We start from the raw sequence: 16,370 nt of genomic DNA, 5'->3' as shown, positions 1-16,370 counted from the left end.
AAATATCCTATATTGTATTAGATCATATATAATACGTGGCTGTCTGAAACTGAAGAGGACTTCAGGAGAGTGGTTTGTTTGGGGTAAAGTAAGAGGGTTAGTAGAGGGCTAGAAGTGGGGGAGAAGATACTAGCTGGAGATGCTCTTACCTGAAGAAGGTGTGGTGCTCAATGCAGACCTTCCACAGTCGCTTCGCTGCCCGGTGATTGGGGAGCTTAAAGCCAATAGTGCTTTCAAACTGCTCGTACTGGTTTGAGAGAGGGAGAGAAAGAGAGACAGAAAGGGAGGGAGTGCAGAAAGGGGAAAGAGCATTAACGCATCCATTTTCTTTCCATTCTGTATGAGCGTAGGAGGGAATGGCTGTGGTTTTCAGTAACATGGCACATTCTTAAAAACAACCTGGTAACGCATCATCACTCGATTTCAAATTCCAAAATGTCAGCATGTGAGAGGTTATACAGTGTGCTGCTCAGCTACATCTGCTGCATCAGCCTGCTTGTCCGACGCACCAAGCTCTAAGCAAACATTCATTGTGAAACCATTCTCTGCTGTAAACCCGCAGACGTCTGTTCCCGAAACCAAACGGCTGACAAGTAAGGTTAACACTCCCAAGTATATCCCAGTAGTAATCTGCACGCCCTGAAAATCTGGCTCTATGAACACCAGAGAGATTCCTGCTCAGCCGGAGAAAGTGCCAAGAAACCGCCAAGTTCAGACAGTGGGGACAAACATTGAATTGCTCTATATTTATATGATTCTTTCACTGGCTATGTTAAAGGATCTCTTTACTTGATGTGTCAAAGGATATCTTTACTGGCTGTGTTAAAGGATCTCTTTCCTGGCTATGTTAAAGGATCTCTTTCCTGGCTGTGTTAAAGGATGTCTTTACTGACTGTGTCAAAGGATTTCTTTACTGGCTGTGTTAAAGGATCTCTTCATCTCTCTCTCTCCCTCAGGCTGCGAGTGACCAGGCTGTCACTTCAACAGGCATGGCAAGACACCCTGTCATCATAAGCAGCTGGCCGCAGAGGTTCTAGTGGTAAAGGCTGTAGATGTAAAGGCTATAGATGTAAAGGCTGTAGATGTAAAGGCTATAGATGTAAAGGCTGTAGATGTAAAGGCTGTAGATGTAAAGGCTATAGATGTAAAGGCTGTAGATGTAAAGGCTGTAGATGTAAAGGCTATAGATGTAAAGGCTGTAGATGTAAAGGCTATAGATGTTAAGGCTGCAGATGTTAAGGCTGTAGATGTTAAGGCTGTAGATGTAAAGGCTGTAAATGTAAAGGCTGTAGATGTAAAGGCTGTAGATGTAAAGGCTGTAGATGTAAAGGCTGTAGATGTTAAGGCTGTAGATGTAAAGGCTGTAGATCTAAAGGCTGTAGATGTAAAGGCTGTAGATGTAAAGGCTGTAGATCTAAAGGCTGTAGATGTAAAGGCTGTAGATGTTAAGGCTGTAGATGTTAAGGCTGTAGATGTAAAGGCTGTAGATCTAAAGGCTGTAGATGTAAAGGCTGTAGATGTAAAGGCTATAGATGTAAAGGCTGTAGATGTAAAGCCTGTAGATGTAAAGGCTGTAGATGTAAAGGCTATAGATGTAAAGGCTGTAGATGTAAAGGCTGTAGATGTAAAGGCTGTAGATGTAAAGGCTATAGATGTTAAGGCTGCAGATGTTAAGGCTGTAGATGTAAAGGCTGTAGATGTAAAGGCTGTAAATGTAAAGGCTGTAAATGTAAAGGCTGTAGATGTAAAGGCTGTAGATGTTAAGGCTGTAGATGTAAAGTCTGTAGATGTTAAGGCTGCAGATGTTAAGGCTGCAGATGTTAAGGCTGTAGATGTAAAGGCTATAAATGTAAAGGCTGTAAATGTAAAGGCTGTATATGTAAAGGCTGTAGATGTAAAGGCTGTAGATGTAAAGGCTGTAGATGTAAAGGCTATAGATGTAAAGGCTGTAGATGTAAAGGCTGTAGATGTTAAGGCTGTAGATGTTAAGGCTGTAGATTACATTTTCCACTCTGCCTATGGAGCACCAGACTAGGAGGGAGAAGGTCATTTCACAGTTCTCTGCTCAGTCAATCTGACCACATAGCCTTTAGTTGGCTGTAGTTCCTATTATAACAGAAAGGATAAGAGTGCATAAACCAAGTCAACTGCACCCTGGCTACAGCTATTATTGGAAATGTCAATGGTTTCGTGCTCAAAAATATAATTTTTTATCTGAAAGTAAATCACAGCTTATAAATCAACAGTCAAGTGCTTTAGTCTTATCAGAATCTAATGTAAATATGGTTTAATCAGTTCATGACAATCTTATCAATTTAGCATAAACACTTAATTTACAGTGCAGCCGTTCCCTCATTCAGTACGGCTTACCTCTCCAGGCCGAATTTTGATGTAGAAGTTGCTCCTCTTGTAGGAGATCTTTAGGATTTTTGGCCAGGCGAAGCGGTTGATCCTCAGGCGGTCGCGATAGATTAGAAGCCCATTGGCACAAACGCCCAGCATGATGTCAATCCCTTCAGAATCCTGGAGCAAACAAGGGCCGGCAGAGAAGAGAGGAAGATTAGAGAGGAAAGAGTGGAAAAATTAGAATAGTAGGTCATGTTGTCAGGCAGAAACACACTAAATGTTATATTTAACAGCATACCTTGGCATGATGGAGATCTACCCCATACATGGATAGCTTCTTAGCATTTTCCAGGAAGTTGATTTCTGCTTCAGCTGGAGTCATACCCCTGTAACAAAATACAACTCAACTTACTGGAGAACCAGTTCAATATTCAGATTGGCATGAATTCTCTTCCTTTAGCTCCAACTCCCAGACCAAGAGTCAAGTGCTGTGATCATGTCAGGTAAAGGAGGTAGGAGAATCAAAGACTTTTGGAAAGGCCTCCACGTGGACAGCCATGACAAATGCCAGGTCAATATGGTGGCAGGTGTCAACACATAACGAATTGTCAGAACACTGTCTGATAAAAGGGTCATCAGCAGGATCTATTGAAGACATATGAAAGAGTGATGCAACTCAACCTCTAGATACTGTTGGTCATGAACATAACTCAACCTGTAGCTACTGTTGGTCGTGAACATAACTCAACCTGTAGCTACTGTTGGTCGTGAACATAACTCAACCTGTAGCTACTGTTGGTCGTGAACATAACTCAACCTGTAGCTACTGTTGGTCGTGAACATAACTCAACCTGTAGATACTGTTGGTCGTGAACATAACTCAACCTGTAGCTACTGTTGGTCGTGAACATAACTCAACCTGTAGATAATGTTGGTCGTGAACATAACTCAACCTGTAGATACTGTTGGTTGTGAACATAACTCAACCTGTAGATAATGTTGGTCGTGAACATAACTCAACCTGTAGATACTGTTGGTCGTGAACATAACTCTACCTGTAGTTCCGATGGAGCTCCATGACCCTCTCCTCCAACTCCCGCGTCTGATTGGGTGCAAAGCGGAAGTCGGTGACGTAGTCGGGGCCGTGGTCGTTGGCGTCATAGTCTCCCAGCTCGGCCTGCACGGCGTAGGACCCCAGCAGGGCATGGGTGACAAAGGAACAGGGCAGACGACCCGACAGCATGTCATCTCTCAGCTGCAAGCACAGATAGTACCTGTCGCAACAGGCAGAGAGGTAGAGGAGGGCCACGGTGGGGGGAGACAAAGAGAGATGGAGGGGGAGAAAATAACTCAAAGGCACGCTCCAACAAGACTGTCAAGGCGTTAATCCCTGACAGCGGAATTCCAAATGTAGCGAAATCCATTTAGAGTGGCATTTGGAATTCTTTGACAGCGGTGAAAAATTTGCCACAAACGATTACAATGTTACAAAGCTTTTGGATAGAAACATTTAGCGTTTGTCAGTGATAGTTCAAAGCATGAGAAATGTTGTGCTTTGCGAGCACATGCGCGTCTATGTGTGTGTCAAATACAGTGTGTGTATGTGCCCGGGTTCCGCGCAGGCCTTCTAGCAGGTAAGTGTGACATATTTTTTTTGCATATCCTAACTTCTGCTCAGGGAGTGGGGAGGGTCGCGGCTGTCCTGCTGAACTGCAGTACCTGGTGATGTCTTCTGTGAGCTGGGACGGGTCTGGAGGGTAGAACTTCACCGAGAAGGCAAAGTGCCACGGAGCCGCTGAGGACAGACACAGAGGTCAGCTGATGAGGACAGACACAGAGGTCAGCTGATGAGGACAGACACAGGGGTCAGCTGATGAGGACAGACACAGAGGACAGCTGATGAGGACAGACCCAGAGGACAGCTGATGAGGACAGACCCAGAGGTCAGCTGATGAGGACAGACACAGAGGAAAGACACAGAGGTCAGAGGTCAGCTGATGAGGACCGACATAGAGGACAGCTGATGAGGACAGACACAGAGGACAGCTGATGAGGACAGACACAGAGGACAGCTGATGAGGACAGACACAGAGGAAAGACACAGAGGTCAGCTGATGAGGACAGACCCAGAGGACAGCTGATGAGGACAGACATAGAGGACAGCTGATGAGGACAGACACAGAGGAAAGCTGATGAGGACAGACACAGAGGACAGCTGATGAGGACAGACACAGAGGAAAGACACAGAGGTCAGCTGATGAGGACAGACACAGAGGACAGCTGATGAGGACAGACAGAGGACAGCTGATGAGGACAGACACAGAGGAAAGACACAGAGGACAGCTGATGAGGACAGACAGAGGACAGCTGATGAGGACAGACTGTACGACATGCACACAGAAACATGGTATGGTAAAACAGTGAGTACATTCCTCTGTGGCAACTAGGCTCCAACATCAAACACCTGGGAAGCTATGGTATATGGCAAATATACCACAGCCAATGACTGTACCAACGCATGACACAGAGCAGACTGGTGTAATTAAGCAATAAGACCCATATACCAATAAGACACCTCTTAGTGTTTTGACTTATGGCCAATATTCCAAGCATAAGGGCAATATCCAGGAACACCCTTCAGCCATGCTATATTAGCCATATACTAAGCCACCTTATGACTTACTGCTTAAATAACTAATATTTTATTTTAATCAGGCGACTTAAAAAAAACGTTTTACCCCAAGAGCCCGGGGAACAGGAGGTAGGAGAGTGGCTGAATAAGCCTCCCATCTGAAAGGCAGCAGCCTGCAGAGGGTGATGTCCCCTTCACCTCCCTGGGATGATGTCCCCTACTGGCCCCACAACCCCACTGGTACCCTGAACCCAGCCTCCCATCCAGACGCCGACCCTGCTCAGCTTTAGAGGCAAGCCAGCAGCGGGACGCTTTAAGCACATTGTAGATCCCATACACAAACTTGTCTGCGTGTAAAAAACCATGTGGGTAAGACGTGTCCGCCCGACGCGCTGCATGCAGGCTGGTGATACTCACTGCGCATCTGCTTCTTGATCTCCTTGGAGGGGTCCAACCAATTCTGCAGGACAGACAGGAGAGAAGTAATTCACAGGGGGTCCGTGAGGGACGTGGCTGAGGGACCCATCCCACTCAGAGTCCCTTTGCACAGTGTTTCTGGTGAAGGTTTCCAGACAGTGCCGGCTCTAGCCTTTTGGGGGCCCTAAGAAAAATTGGATTTGGATTGGATTTGGGGCCCTAAGCGACCCCTTACGTAACTTATTCCTGGAACCGGCCCTGCTTCCAGACATGCTTTAATGGAGAGAAGGTAGCAGATGAAAAGTCTCCCACCGAGACATTCGGCGTGATGACAGGTTCATCGCGCCAGCTACAGCGTCTTGTTCAGCCCATCGTGACAATTAATTCCCACTGGGGCCCGTTACCCAATCAGCTTGTATCACGACGGGTGTGTACGTATGAAGGGGCATCATTCACTGGAAGTGCGTCTCGGACAGTCACTTTGGTGGCCTTTTTTTTAAGGTCTCTGGTGTGGACGCTTCAGACCACGGCCTGTTTGTCGACAATCACGCCGTGCTCACGTGCCATCGTTTGAACCGGAAAGCATAAATATGCGTACTGCTTGGACGACAGTATGGGCTGAAGTGTGCCTAGCCACTTGAGCTTTCCCAGACTGAGCAGCTAATACCAGATTCTGAATAATGCAGACAGACTTTTTGGCAGCCGCTGTCCCTTCTGCCAGTTAAGTCAGGAGCGTTAAAGGTTGAAACAGTACATCAGTCTCCGACATCGTCTTTGGGAAAAACCAAGAGTATTCCTGCCAATTTTATTAAATACATCTTAAAAAACAAACACATACACACCCTTGCAAGACCTGCACAAACACTAACAAACTCTCTCTTTCCCGCAAACACAAACAAACACACACGGTCATCTTGTGCTTAATCAGAAACAGACTACAATCATCCTCCTGGATCTATTGCATATCGGCCCAATTATTAAAAGGCTTTGTCTCCTTAGTCTCTGCTCTGTCCAGCCGTTGCTCAGCCAGGTTTACCTGCACCGTTCGCATAGACACATCATGAAAATAATAGGTCACATTCTCCCCAAATGGTGTGGAGATCTGAGAAAAGCATTCAAATCACGTCTGGTTTGGCTTTATGTTACAGAGGGTGCAGGACAGTTAGGGCTGCCCTCAGATAAGCCTGGTTTTTGAAGAGAGGACTGATCTCAGAGGTTCCTGTGTTGACAGATAAATCCTCCAGCATATACTGTTTTTAACTCACTCTATTTCTTCAACTCTCTCTCTCTCTCATACTCACAACCAGACACACACTTCCCTGTCTTACCACCACAATTCCATACTTCCAATGCTTAAAGGACAATGATGCATTACCATCAAAATCCTACTTTCCCTAAGCCCTTAACAAATCATCGTTGTCAATAAGAATGGCTACACCGCAAAACGAACGTTTCACCACGGCTCGCTCAAAGAAGCAAATGTTTTGTTGTTCCTACTTCCAATCTATTTCCCTCATCAGCGAGACCATTGCTGAGATGAAGAAGATGCATAAAATGAAGGACATAATGAAATATTATTCCAGATCTCAATAATCAATCTAATCAATTCACCCTGCACACACTGAAAGGTTTTTCATTGCATTTCATGCTTCTATTAACCAAGAAAAATCCAAGTTGACACAGCTGATACAACTGTTGATACAACCACTCCTAGCCAACATCCAATAATTGTATTGCCATAGTCACTTACCCCTTGCTGCAGAGACTGTCGAGGACTAAATAAATCTGGGCTTGGGAGAGTAATTTTTTTAATAAATGGAAAGAATGCCTCTAGTTGACAATGGTAAATGTGTCTGTTTCATCTCTTTTCTGGTAAAGCAAAGCCATTTAAGGACAAGCGAGAAAGTGAAATAAAGGGAAACATTTTGCATCATTTGAAAATTACATCAGTTTGACCGGTTTTAAGATGTGAAAGCTGTGAAAACCCCCCAATGTAATTCCTATTAAGATCTCACATGTTTTATGTGGTTGAAATACTATCAGCTTTTACAACACAGACAAAGATGGGACCTTTATAAACTTTCCCTACCCAGACATATAACATGCTATAGAAAGAACTCTCCCTACCCACACATAATGTAGCATTATCATAACAAACTATAGAAAGAACTCTCCCTACCCACAAATACTGTAGCATTATCATAACATGCTATAGAAAGAACTGTCCCTACCCACACATAATGTAGCATTATCATAACATGCTATAGAAAGAAATGTCCCTACCCACACATAATGTAGCATTATCATAACATGCTATAGAAAGAACTGTCCCTACCCACACATAATGTAGCATTATCATAACATGCTATAGAAAGAACTATCCCTACCCACACATACTGTGGCATTATCATAACATGCAGCCCTACGTCCCACTGTCTATGCTTTTTTGTGATGACAAAATCTCAACTATTGCCTCACTGAAGTTCGGTAGTGATTAATCTCTGTGTTATAGCACTAAGCTACCAGACAGGCAAGACTGGCAAACAGAAATACAGGCAGACAGACAAACAGATGGGTATGAAGGCAGACAGGCAGCCAGGCAGAGAGACTGACAGGCAGGCAGATAAGACAGGTATTTATAAATCATTCTCTACTTCACATATAAAAGGGCCATATACTCCAAACTTTCATTTTTTGTGACACATCAGGTCACAACATGTCCTAACTACTAACACCTACACAGACTGTTGTTGTTGACAGGGGACATAGTCTGTCTGTAGTTGAAGGGGTGTGCTTGTCTCACCTTAGTGAGGTTAAAGGGGAGTGCTTGTCTTACCTTAGTGATGTTAAAGGGGAGTGCTTGTCTTACCTTAGTGATGTTAAAGGGGTGTGCTTTTCTCACCTTAGTGATGTTAAAGGGGTGTGCTTTTCTCAACTTAGTGATGTTAAAGGGTGTGCTTTTCTCACCTTAGTGATGTTAAAGGGGTGTGCTTTTCTCACCTTAGTGATGTTAAAGGGGTGAGCTTTTCTCACCTTAGTGATGTTAAAGGGGTGTGCTTTTCTCACCTTAGTGATGTTAAAGGGGTGTGCTTTTCTCACCTTAGTGATGTTAAAGGGGTGTGCTTTTCTCACCTTAGTGATGTTAAAGGGGTGTGCTTTTCTCACCTTAGTGATGTTAAAGGGGTGTGCCAGTTTCACCTTAGAGGAGCTTCTCCTTCAACATGCCAAACAAATCCTACCTGTAAACGGTCTACACAAGGAGTGAAAACACAACCACCCTGAGGGTGACTTACAACTAGGCAGGAAACACCCAAAACACACACCAACCAAGCTCATACCAGCTAATACAGGTTGACTGTCTCAGAACCCAATCTTAGCCAGTGGCGTTATAAACATAATCACACCCATTCTACTTCAATTACCTTCCTAGTGATGTTCAGAAAGTCAACAGATATCAGTGGAGTACTAATCAGCCTTTGTGAAGTGGATCTGCTGATGAAGTGTTTAAACGTTAACTAAGGAGTTTCAGGTGTTATGTTTTCCAATGTTCCCTCCTTCTTCAATAGTGCTCCTCCAACTCCAACTGAATGGCTAGTTAACCTGCATTTGTCTGAGCCTGCTGTGTCGTCCGTTACTTACAGTGGGGTGGACTGGTGGACGGTCTGAAGACAGTATTCACAAGAGGGAGAAGGATGAAGTGGCAGAAGGGAAACAAACGGCCACCTGAGAGGCCACATGACGAGGCACTGACCTTTTGGCTGTCCACGTCGCTGAACGTCAGGCCAAAGTAGTCTTTTTCCAGGAGGTTGAGGTGCTCACACACCAGGTCCAGCAGTGACTGTCCTTTGCAGTGCTTCTGCAGAAACACAGACACACACATCACAAATTAAGTTCCACATTCCACTGAGTGGGGTGATTTTGGACCACGTGACCTTCCCTCGCTGGTTAACATAATTGACGTGCACGCGTTAATCATCCTGGAAGTGTGTTACACTGCTGTTGAGTCAGTGCTTCTCCGTCAGTTGGACAGATCTGCTTTGAGTCAGTGCTTCTCCGTCTGTTGGACAGATCTGCTTTGAGTCAGTGCTTCTCCGTCTGTTGGACAGATCTGCTTTGAGTCAGTGCTTCTCCGTCTGTTGGACAGATCTGCTTTGAGTCAGTGCTTCTCCATCTGTTGGACAGATCTGCTTTGAGTCAGTGCTTCTCCGTCTGTTGGACAGATCTGCTTTGAGTCAGTGCTTCTCCGTCTGTTGGACAGATCTGCTTTGAGTCAGTGCTTCTCCGTCTGTTGGACAGATCTGCTTTGAGTCAGTGCTTCTCCGTCTGTTGGACAGATCTGCTGTTGTGTCAGTGCTTCTCTACCCCGGCCTGGATGGATCTGCCTTTTCAGTGTTGTAGTTGGGATGTATCAGATACCTGACAGGGAAAACCAACGCTGAATTGTAAGGGAAGATTGTTTTCCGCATGACAAGCGGGCTGAACAGACAGCAAAATATCCAATCCCACTGTAGGCTTTCCAAATCCCAAATGGTTTATCGTCTAGTCAGATTCTTCTGGAGGACCAGCCAATGAAGTGTAAACATTGAACTGTCAAATTGCTCAGATGTCGAGTTACTCAGATGTCAAGTTGCACAGATGTCCAAGAAAATGTAAACAACCCAAGAGATGACGGATGGGGCAGCACTTCATTCCAGTGACAAACACATAGACGGGTGGAATTTAATTAGACATTCATGCATGACAACACATCACTCCGATTACAGCAGATCAACATGGCACCCTCGTATATCGATCCTAGAGTCCAGACTATGTGCTGCTGTACAGAAACATACACACACTTAAGGAGATAGCCAGCAAGCTGTGTTTGTGTGCTGTTTATGCGTGTGTGTGTGTCTACAGAAGCACATAGTCTGTACTCTAGGATCGATAGACTAGGGTGCCATGTTGATCTGCTGTAATCGGAGTGATGTGTTGTCATGCATGTGCTGAGTGTGTCTCTGTGTGTGTGTATTACTATTTATCACTTTTATAATTGTTTATAATTTATAATTTTTAGGTCTGGGGTTAAAGTTAGGCTTTGATTTCTAATGAGCTTTAGAGTTAAGTATAGAGGGAAACAAATATATTTTTATTTCGGAAATATATTTTGGTGACAAATAGTCCTTGTTGATATAGTAACAGAACTGTATGTGTCTGTGTGTTCAGTTTGTGTTTGCTAGGGTTTGGTTTAACTGGTTAAATTTGGTCCAGAAGTTCTCACAAAGATAATAAAACATGAAAAAAGCACTTTATTATGACTTGTCGGTTTCCTGCTCAGGGGTTAAATACACTCAGTTAATGTTACAATTTAGGTTACTTCATGGTTTAGGCATTATGTGTCATTCTTAAACATTTAGGGTAAGGGCTAAGTTTAAATAAAAACGTTATTATTTTGAAGTTAAGGATAGGGTTAGGATAGGGTTAGGATAGCAATACACAAATGTGGGTGCTGTTTCTGTATACACGCGTGTACTTCTGTGCATCTGTGTGCTCTTAGACTGGCAAAGCGTCCGTGCTCCACAATGCTGGACCTTCCCCGGAGCCCGGATTTCGAGGTGACAGGGAAACAGCCGTTGCCAGGGAAACAGATGCAAATGTGTTCTCCTCGCTCTCGTTTTGTTCCCTCCTATCTCCAGGCCAGAACGAGGCAGAGGGTGTCTCCTTTGGCTAATCGCGGCTTAAGAGTCGGTGGAATAATCCCCGGGGTCTGTCACCTTGTCCCTCAGCATGGTCCCCGACGGCAGGGTCCTCGACACATTGCGACCCTTCACAGGGATCTGTATGGTGTTGACATGAGCTGTTATAACACACAGCCAGGGCATTTTGAAGATCTTCACGTGCAGTGACTAAGGCACTGGGGCGTTTCTCCGTGGACACACCCTTTCACAGTCCAATTAGTTCAACAACCCCACACCTTCACTGCAAAATGCAGTGCGTTTCACTCGAAAGAAACACAAGAGGAAGTGATAGCTGAATACCCGCCCAAGCGTACACAATGAGATTCATTGTTGAAGAGCGTTCTAAAACACAAATGGCCCAAAATAGCAGCATTCTACAGAATAACACGGAGCGGCTCATCCGCGCACGGCCCAGCCCAGTGTGAACCGGAGGTCTGGAGACGTTGGGGAGGTAGAGGGAGGGACCCCTCCACCGTCCCCGAGGAGCCAAGGCCTAACAGCCGTGACAAGGCGGGCTAATTAACCCCTGCATGGGCGCCTCCTCCACTGAGAGTTGTAACAAAATCGCTACTGTCTTCCCTCAACGCTATTATCATCAACCTCTGGAGCCTGGAGAAGGTTCCATAGGGCAGGCGCTGACATTCCAACCTGCCAATTTAACAGCGGAAGGGGGTCGTGGGCGGGCCAGGAGGAAGGTGAGGGTTCGGATAAATACTCTTCGGCGGCAGCTTGTTATTTAGATAGGAGGAGCGAGGGAGGGTTCATTTGTGCATCGTTCACTAGCCATAAAAGAAAAACCACAAAGACAAGCCAAGGACCCTCCATTGTGAGAAGGCCTTGGTTAATGATAATGGGGAGTTTTACATTCGTGGGTTTAGCGCAGCAAAGGACTTGACAGTAGCTTGAAGGTAAGCATGCTAAGGGGAGCTCACAATGACACGGGATTCTATTTTCTCCTCGGCTGCACCCAACTCACAATATGTAATGACTATAGATTCCCCCATTGTTCTGTCACTCGGCTGAGTGACTTCATCAGGCCAACGGGGGAGGGCTGTCCTTTGACCCTCAAAGTATACAATATTTCTACTTCGCCGTGGCACGTGTCTAGGCGTGGAAGAGAAGAGGAGGCAGTAGAGCGTCGTGCAGACTGCCAGACTGCAGCAGATATGTCCACAGCTTCCAAACACACAGGGACGGGCACCTATTCCTCGTCCACAAAAAAACGCCCTGGAAACGTGGTGAAGAAAAGCACTCGGAAATGTACCGGGTGGGGTCACATGACCGTATCGTGTGGAATGCATTTGCAAGGGAGCGATATGGAGCCAAACGCATTAGTCATCTTGACCTGCCATTAGAAGACGCAAGACAACCGTGTTAATGGTGCTGTCTCTAAGAGTATACAAGGTGGTAGCCTAGTGGTTGGTGGGTAGGGAAAGCGTGATGCAAAAAGGTCAATACGGAAAAGAGTGTCTGTCAAATGTCTTAAATATGTACAGGACAACTCATTCCTTACAGTGCACATCACTCAAACTAAAGTTGCGGCTATTTAACCCTTTTTTAATTAAAGTGAAATATTATTTTGTCACCTGAGACATCATTCTGCAGATGTTTTTTGGTCCAGAATGAAGTCTGTTTCTGCCTGAGGTGTTAGGATTAGGGTGAAACGTTTGGCCTTTGTGTTAGAATTCTGTTTATTTTTAGGTTTAGGCATTACAGGTTAGATGTTAGGGCTATGTTAAATGTACACTTTTTAGGTTATTGTGGTTAGGGTAGATTAAAGGTTAGGATCAGGGGCAAGGGAATAACAGGGAATAAGGGAATCATCTGAATTGAATAACAATCTAGTGTCTGTGTTGATTTTCTGCATGAATAACGTGAGCATCCCCTACCTTCCTTAGCATGCATCCTGTTGGAGCTGTAACAGGGACTGTAAGTGTTTGAGCCTGCTTTTCAGCACTCTATCCTCAGTGTCAATCATCATAATGATTGGAATGTGTGCCTGTGGCAGAAAATGTGTAACCTTGCATTGGCCTTGCCCCCTGGGAGAGCTCTTAGCAAGACACTCTCTGTCATCCAGTTTCCGCCGGCACTTTCTGCACTTTCCAGCTCCGTAACATAAACCCAGCATAGACACAACGTTCCAAACGAAAGAAACCCAGTCGCTGTCTACTGATACTGAGAAATCTGGGGAAAAAAGAATAACAACTGCAAAACACTTCTGACTGAGTTAGTAATATATTGAATTCAAATCCCTTTAGGACATGAAAATGTCCAGGTTATTCTGTTAGTTCAAAACCTGCCAGTGCTTCCAACCGCTCTTACCTCAATCCCTCCTTCATACTCGGATGTGTCCATAAGGGTGACCTTGAAGGGGACCGTTTTTGGCCTTTTGGAAGTCTTCTGAGGGGATTTCGGGGTCTTGCTCGGGGTGGTTTTCTCCGACACATCGTCCATGTCCCTGTTGTCGTCAATCAGTTTGGATTCCTGGTCCTTCACGTAGAGACGGTAGACAGTCACAGGGTGAACGGACAGCGGATTGACCGTATTCGTTAGAATGAAGGCATCCCATAATGCGCGTTAGTCAGTCACATGCAACTATCGGTCATTCGGCAGGCGCTCTTACCCAGAGAAACGTTCCGTTAGACTTAACATATGTCAGTGACTGACGCAGGGCCACACTAAACACCAAAGCGCTAATAACTGTGAACGCTGAACTTCATGAGGCCTCCAACGTACCTGTCTGGCCATCTTGTTGTCTGAAGCAGAGTCCTGCATGCCCGCGGCCGTCTCCTTGGTCTGGGAGAACTCTTCTGCCCTGTTCACCTCAAACTCAGGACCAGGCTGTGTTGGCATAGCAACCCCTCCTTAACCTGAGAAAGAAAATACACAGTCATTTAAAGTCTCAGTTTTACATTAATAAGAAATGAAACAAGGAGGACAGAGAGTCTGGCTTGACACCGGCCGGTGCTAAGCGGAGGCGCTGGAAGAAGAAGAATTCAAAACGTCATTTATTCAAACCTTTGGCGGTAGTATCCACCTTAACCTCTCCCTCAGAGACATAGACAGGAATCTAACAGGCTGTGACAGATACCAGCGCTGCACAACCCCCGCCACCATCCAATAAGAAAACCACTGCTTCCTTTCTGCAGTGACTGGCTGCTCACGCCCACCTTGTCATCAAGGACACTCACTTCAGAAAGAAAGAAATATCTTCTTCAAATCTAAGCAAGCAGCCCCCAAGCAGTTGAGATTATATAATTAAAGAGAAAGTCCAGTAATTAATTCAGCCTGTGGGCAAGATTGTGGACTGATTATTATTAGCTGAGAGAGTCACTCGTTATATCGGAAAAAAATATGATTGTGAGCATGTAGAACTTAACAGTGAGAAGCCCTCATTAAAAAGTAATGGTATTGGTCATTATCCATTAAGACATGTAATAATATGAAAATATATTTATTAAAAATATATATTAAATCTTTATAGGCTTTATATGCTTTCATCCTATACTAATTCACATCCAGAAACAATAAGGTGACAGACATAGAGTAGAACAACTGTGACATCGGGAAGGTAAAGAGCTCAAACCGTCTTCCTCCAACAACACTCTGTCAAGATATACATGTTTAGACAGGCATCTGACTCGAGGACATGTTCTCCCGTGACGGCCCATCAAGACAAAACCCGGCCAATCGGAGATGGCACCATCCCTATCAGAGCCCAGCCCGCGGAGCGGTACAGCGCTCTGGTCTGATACGAGCTGTGCTCACTCAGTGTCACACACTATACCGCAGAGAGGGTTGTAGCTAACCCAATTTCCAGCTGACCCCTGCGGTCCTGCCGTCCTCATGGCATAAATCACATCACCATAATGCACTGTCGGTGGGGTGGGCCGGGCTGGTGGGCGTGGCCTGGCGACGTAGGCAGCGCCGTGACCACTTGTCTTAGGTTGACAGACAAAGGCTGAGGATTTACTCTGCATGCAGCAGTGCTCTTAAATCACTCTGAAAAGACTCCACTGACCGGCCGTCCTCTGTGCCATCCCAATCTCCACGGTCTCATTACTTACATTCCCACAGAACTGACAAGCACTAATTTTCCTTCAGCGGACAAAAGGTCTGTGTGTGTGTGACTGTGATTGATGTGTTTGTGTGTCCTCAGTTCTGATCAGTTCATTTTTCTATTCTGTTGTGCTCTGTTTTTTTTTCCATTTTATTCTTTACTTTTCTGTTCTGTTCTCCGCTTCTCAATTCTGTTCTTCACATTTTTTATGTTCTATTCTGTTCTTTTCTGTTCTGCCTTTTTCTATTCTGTACTGCACTTTTCTAGAATTTTCTGCTCTGTCCTGCACTTTTCTGTCCTGTTCTGCTTTCCACTTGCACTGTTTTGCTCCGGCAGCAAATCCTCCCTACCTGTCAGATCCAACTGTGTCTCTGGGCCACGCTGCTCAATCAATTCTCCCTCCGTGTCTGAATCACCAATCAACCATTCAGACCCTAGCTGACATCTCACCTGAACCTCCCTATGTGATGAAAGCCTTAAGGGATTCATCTAGATGTGTGAATGGGTTGAGAGAAACATGTTCCTCGATTGTGCACCGACTTTGGAGTTGCTCATCTGTACCTGACATCAAAGCAATGCAACCGCCCTATAACCAGGCTCCCATCTCCAGGAATATCTTTCTGGCTACTGAAACAGCCACTGTTGGTTCCGGATACATTCAATGTTTGTCAGGTCTACAGCTAAATGGGCACTGGCAATGCATGATTTAAGCAGCTACGCAAATCAACGTGGCACTGCTCTATTCTGATTTGGTAAGAGGAACCGTAAGGTCAATGAATATACACGCACACGCAACATATTATCACCCAGAACCGCCTCATTCTTCAAGATTAATTGGGGCCTCCTATCCAGAGATCTTCAGATTAATTACCAAATTAACGCAGCCTGATGTCACAGTGGATAGCGGAGGATCTCTGGGGAACATATCGGGCACATTCATTTCCTGTTACGCACCATTAGCCACAAAGAGCCCTCCATGTCCCCGGCCTGAATGCATGCTTCACGAGGAGCAGTGCCTGATCTAGCGTTTTGGGGGCTTCTGTTGCTTATACCTAGAACCAGCTCTGACTAGGAACACTGCGGAGGAGAACAGCCGCTCACCTGCCCCCACAAGCAACTGACTGGGCTTCCATAGCATAACGTAGCGTACGGAGGCTATCTGTCTCGCAGCAGTCATTTGAATTATTTAATGGAGAGT

The 16,370-nt window shown here is 45.3% G+C and overlaps 1 protein-coding gene across 8 annotated transcripts in view; it reads right to left on the bottom strand.

The window, feature by feature from the left end:
- Positions 1–16,370, bottom strand: part of LOC105017386 (band 4.1-like protein 1) — a 71,779-nt gene that overhangs the window by 22,873 nt on the left and 32,536 nt on the right. For all 8 annotated transcript variants that reach the window (XM_010881959.5, XM_020055499.3, XM_020055498.3 and 5 more), the window contains exons 2-10: positions 13,849–13,982; positions 13,435–13,602; positions 9,147–9,251; positions 5,396–5,438; positions 4,066–4,141; positions 3,402–3,620; positions 2,645–2,732; positions 2,371–2,523; positions 150–247 (exon numbers count right to left, since the gene is read on the bottom strand). In XM_010881959.5, coding sequence (XP_010880261.4) covers positions 150–247; positions 2,371–2,523; positions 2,645–2,732; positions 3,402–3,620; positions 4,066–4,141; positions 5,396–5,438; positions 9,147–9,251; positions 13,435–13,602; positions 13,849–13,965 — 1,067 coding nt within the window. In that variant the 5' untranslated portion in view covers positions 13,966–13,982. The remainder of the gene's footprint in view (positions 1–149; positions 248–2,370; positions 2,524–2,644; positions 2,733–3,401; positions 3,621–4,065; positions 4,142–5,395; positions 5,439–9,146; positions 9,252–13,434; positions 13,603–13,848; positions 13,983–16,370) is intronic.

Source organism: Esox lucius, chromosome 17 (genome assembly GCF_011004845.1).
Source record: "Esox lucius isolate fEsoLuc1 chromosome 17, fEsoLuc1.pri, whole genome shotgun sequence".
NCBI lineage: Eukaryota > Metazoa > Chordata > Actinopteri > Esociformes > Esocidae > Esox > Esox lucius.
Note: the sequence above shows the minus strand (reverse complement) of the source record. Positions and strands in the feature narration are given on the sequence as shown.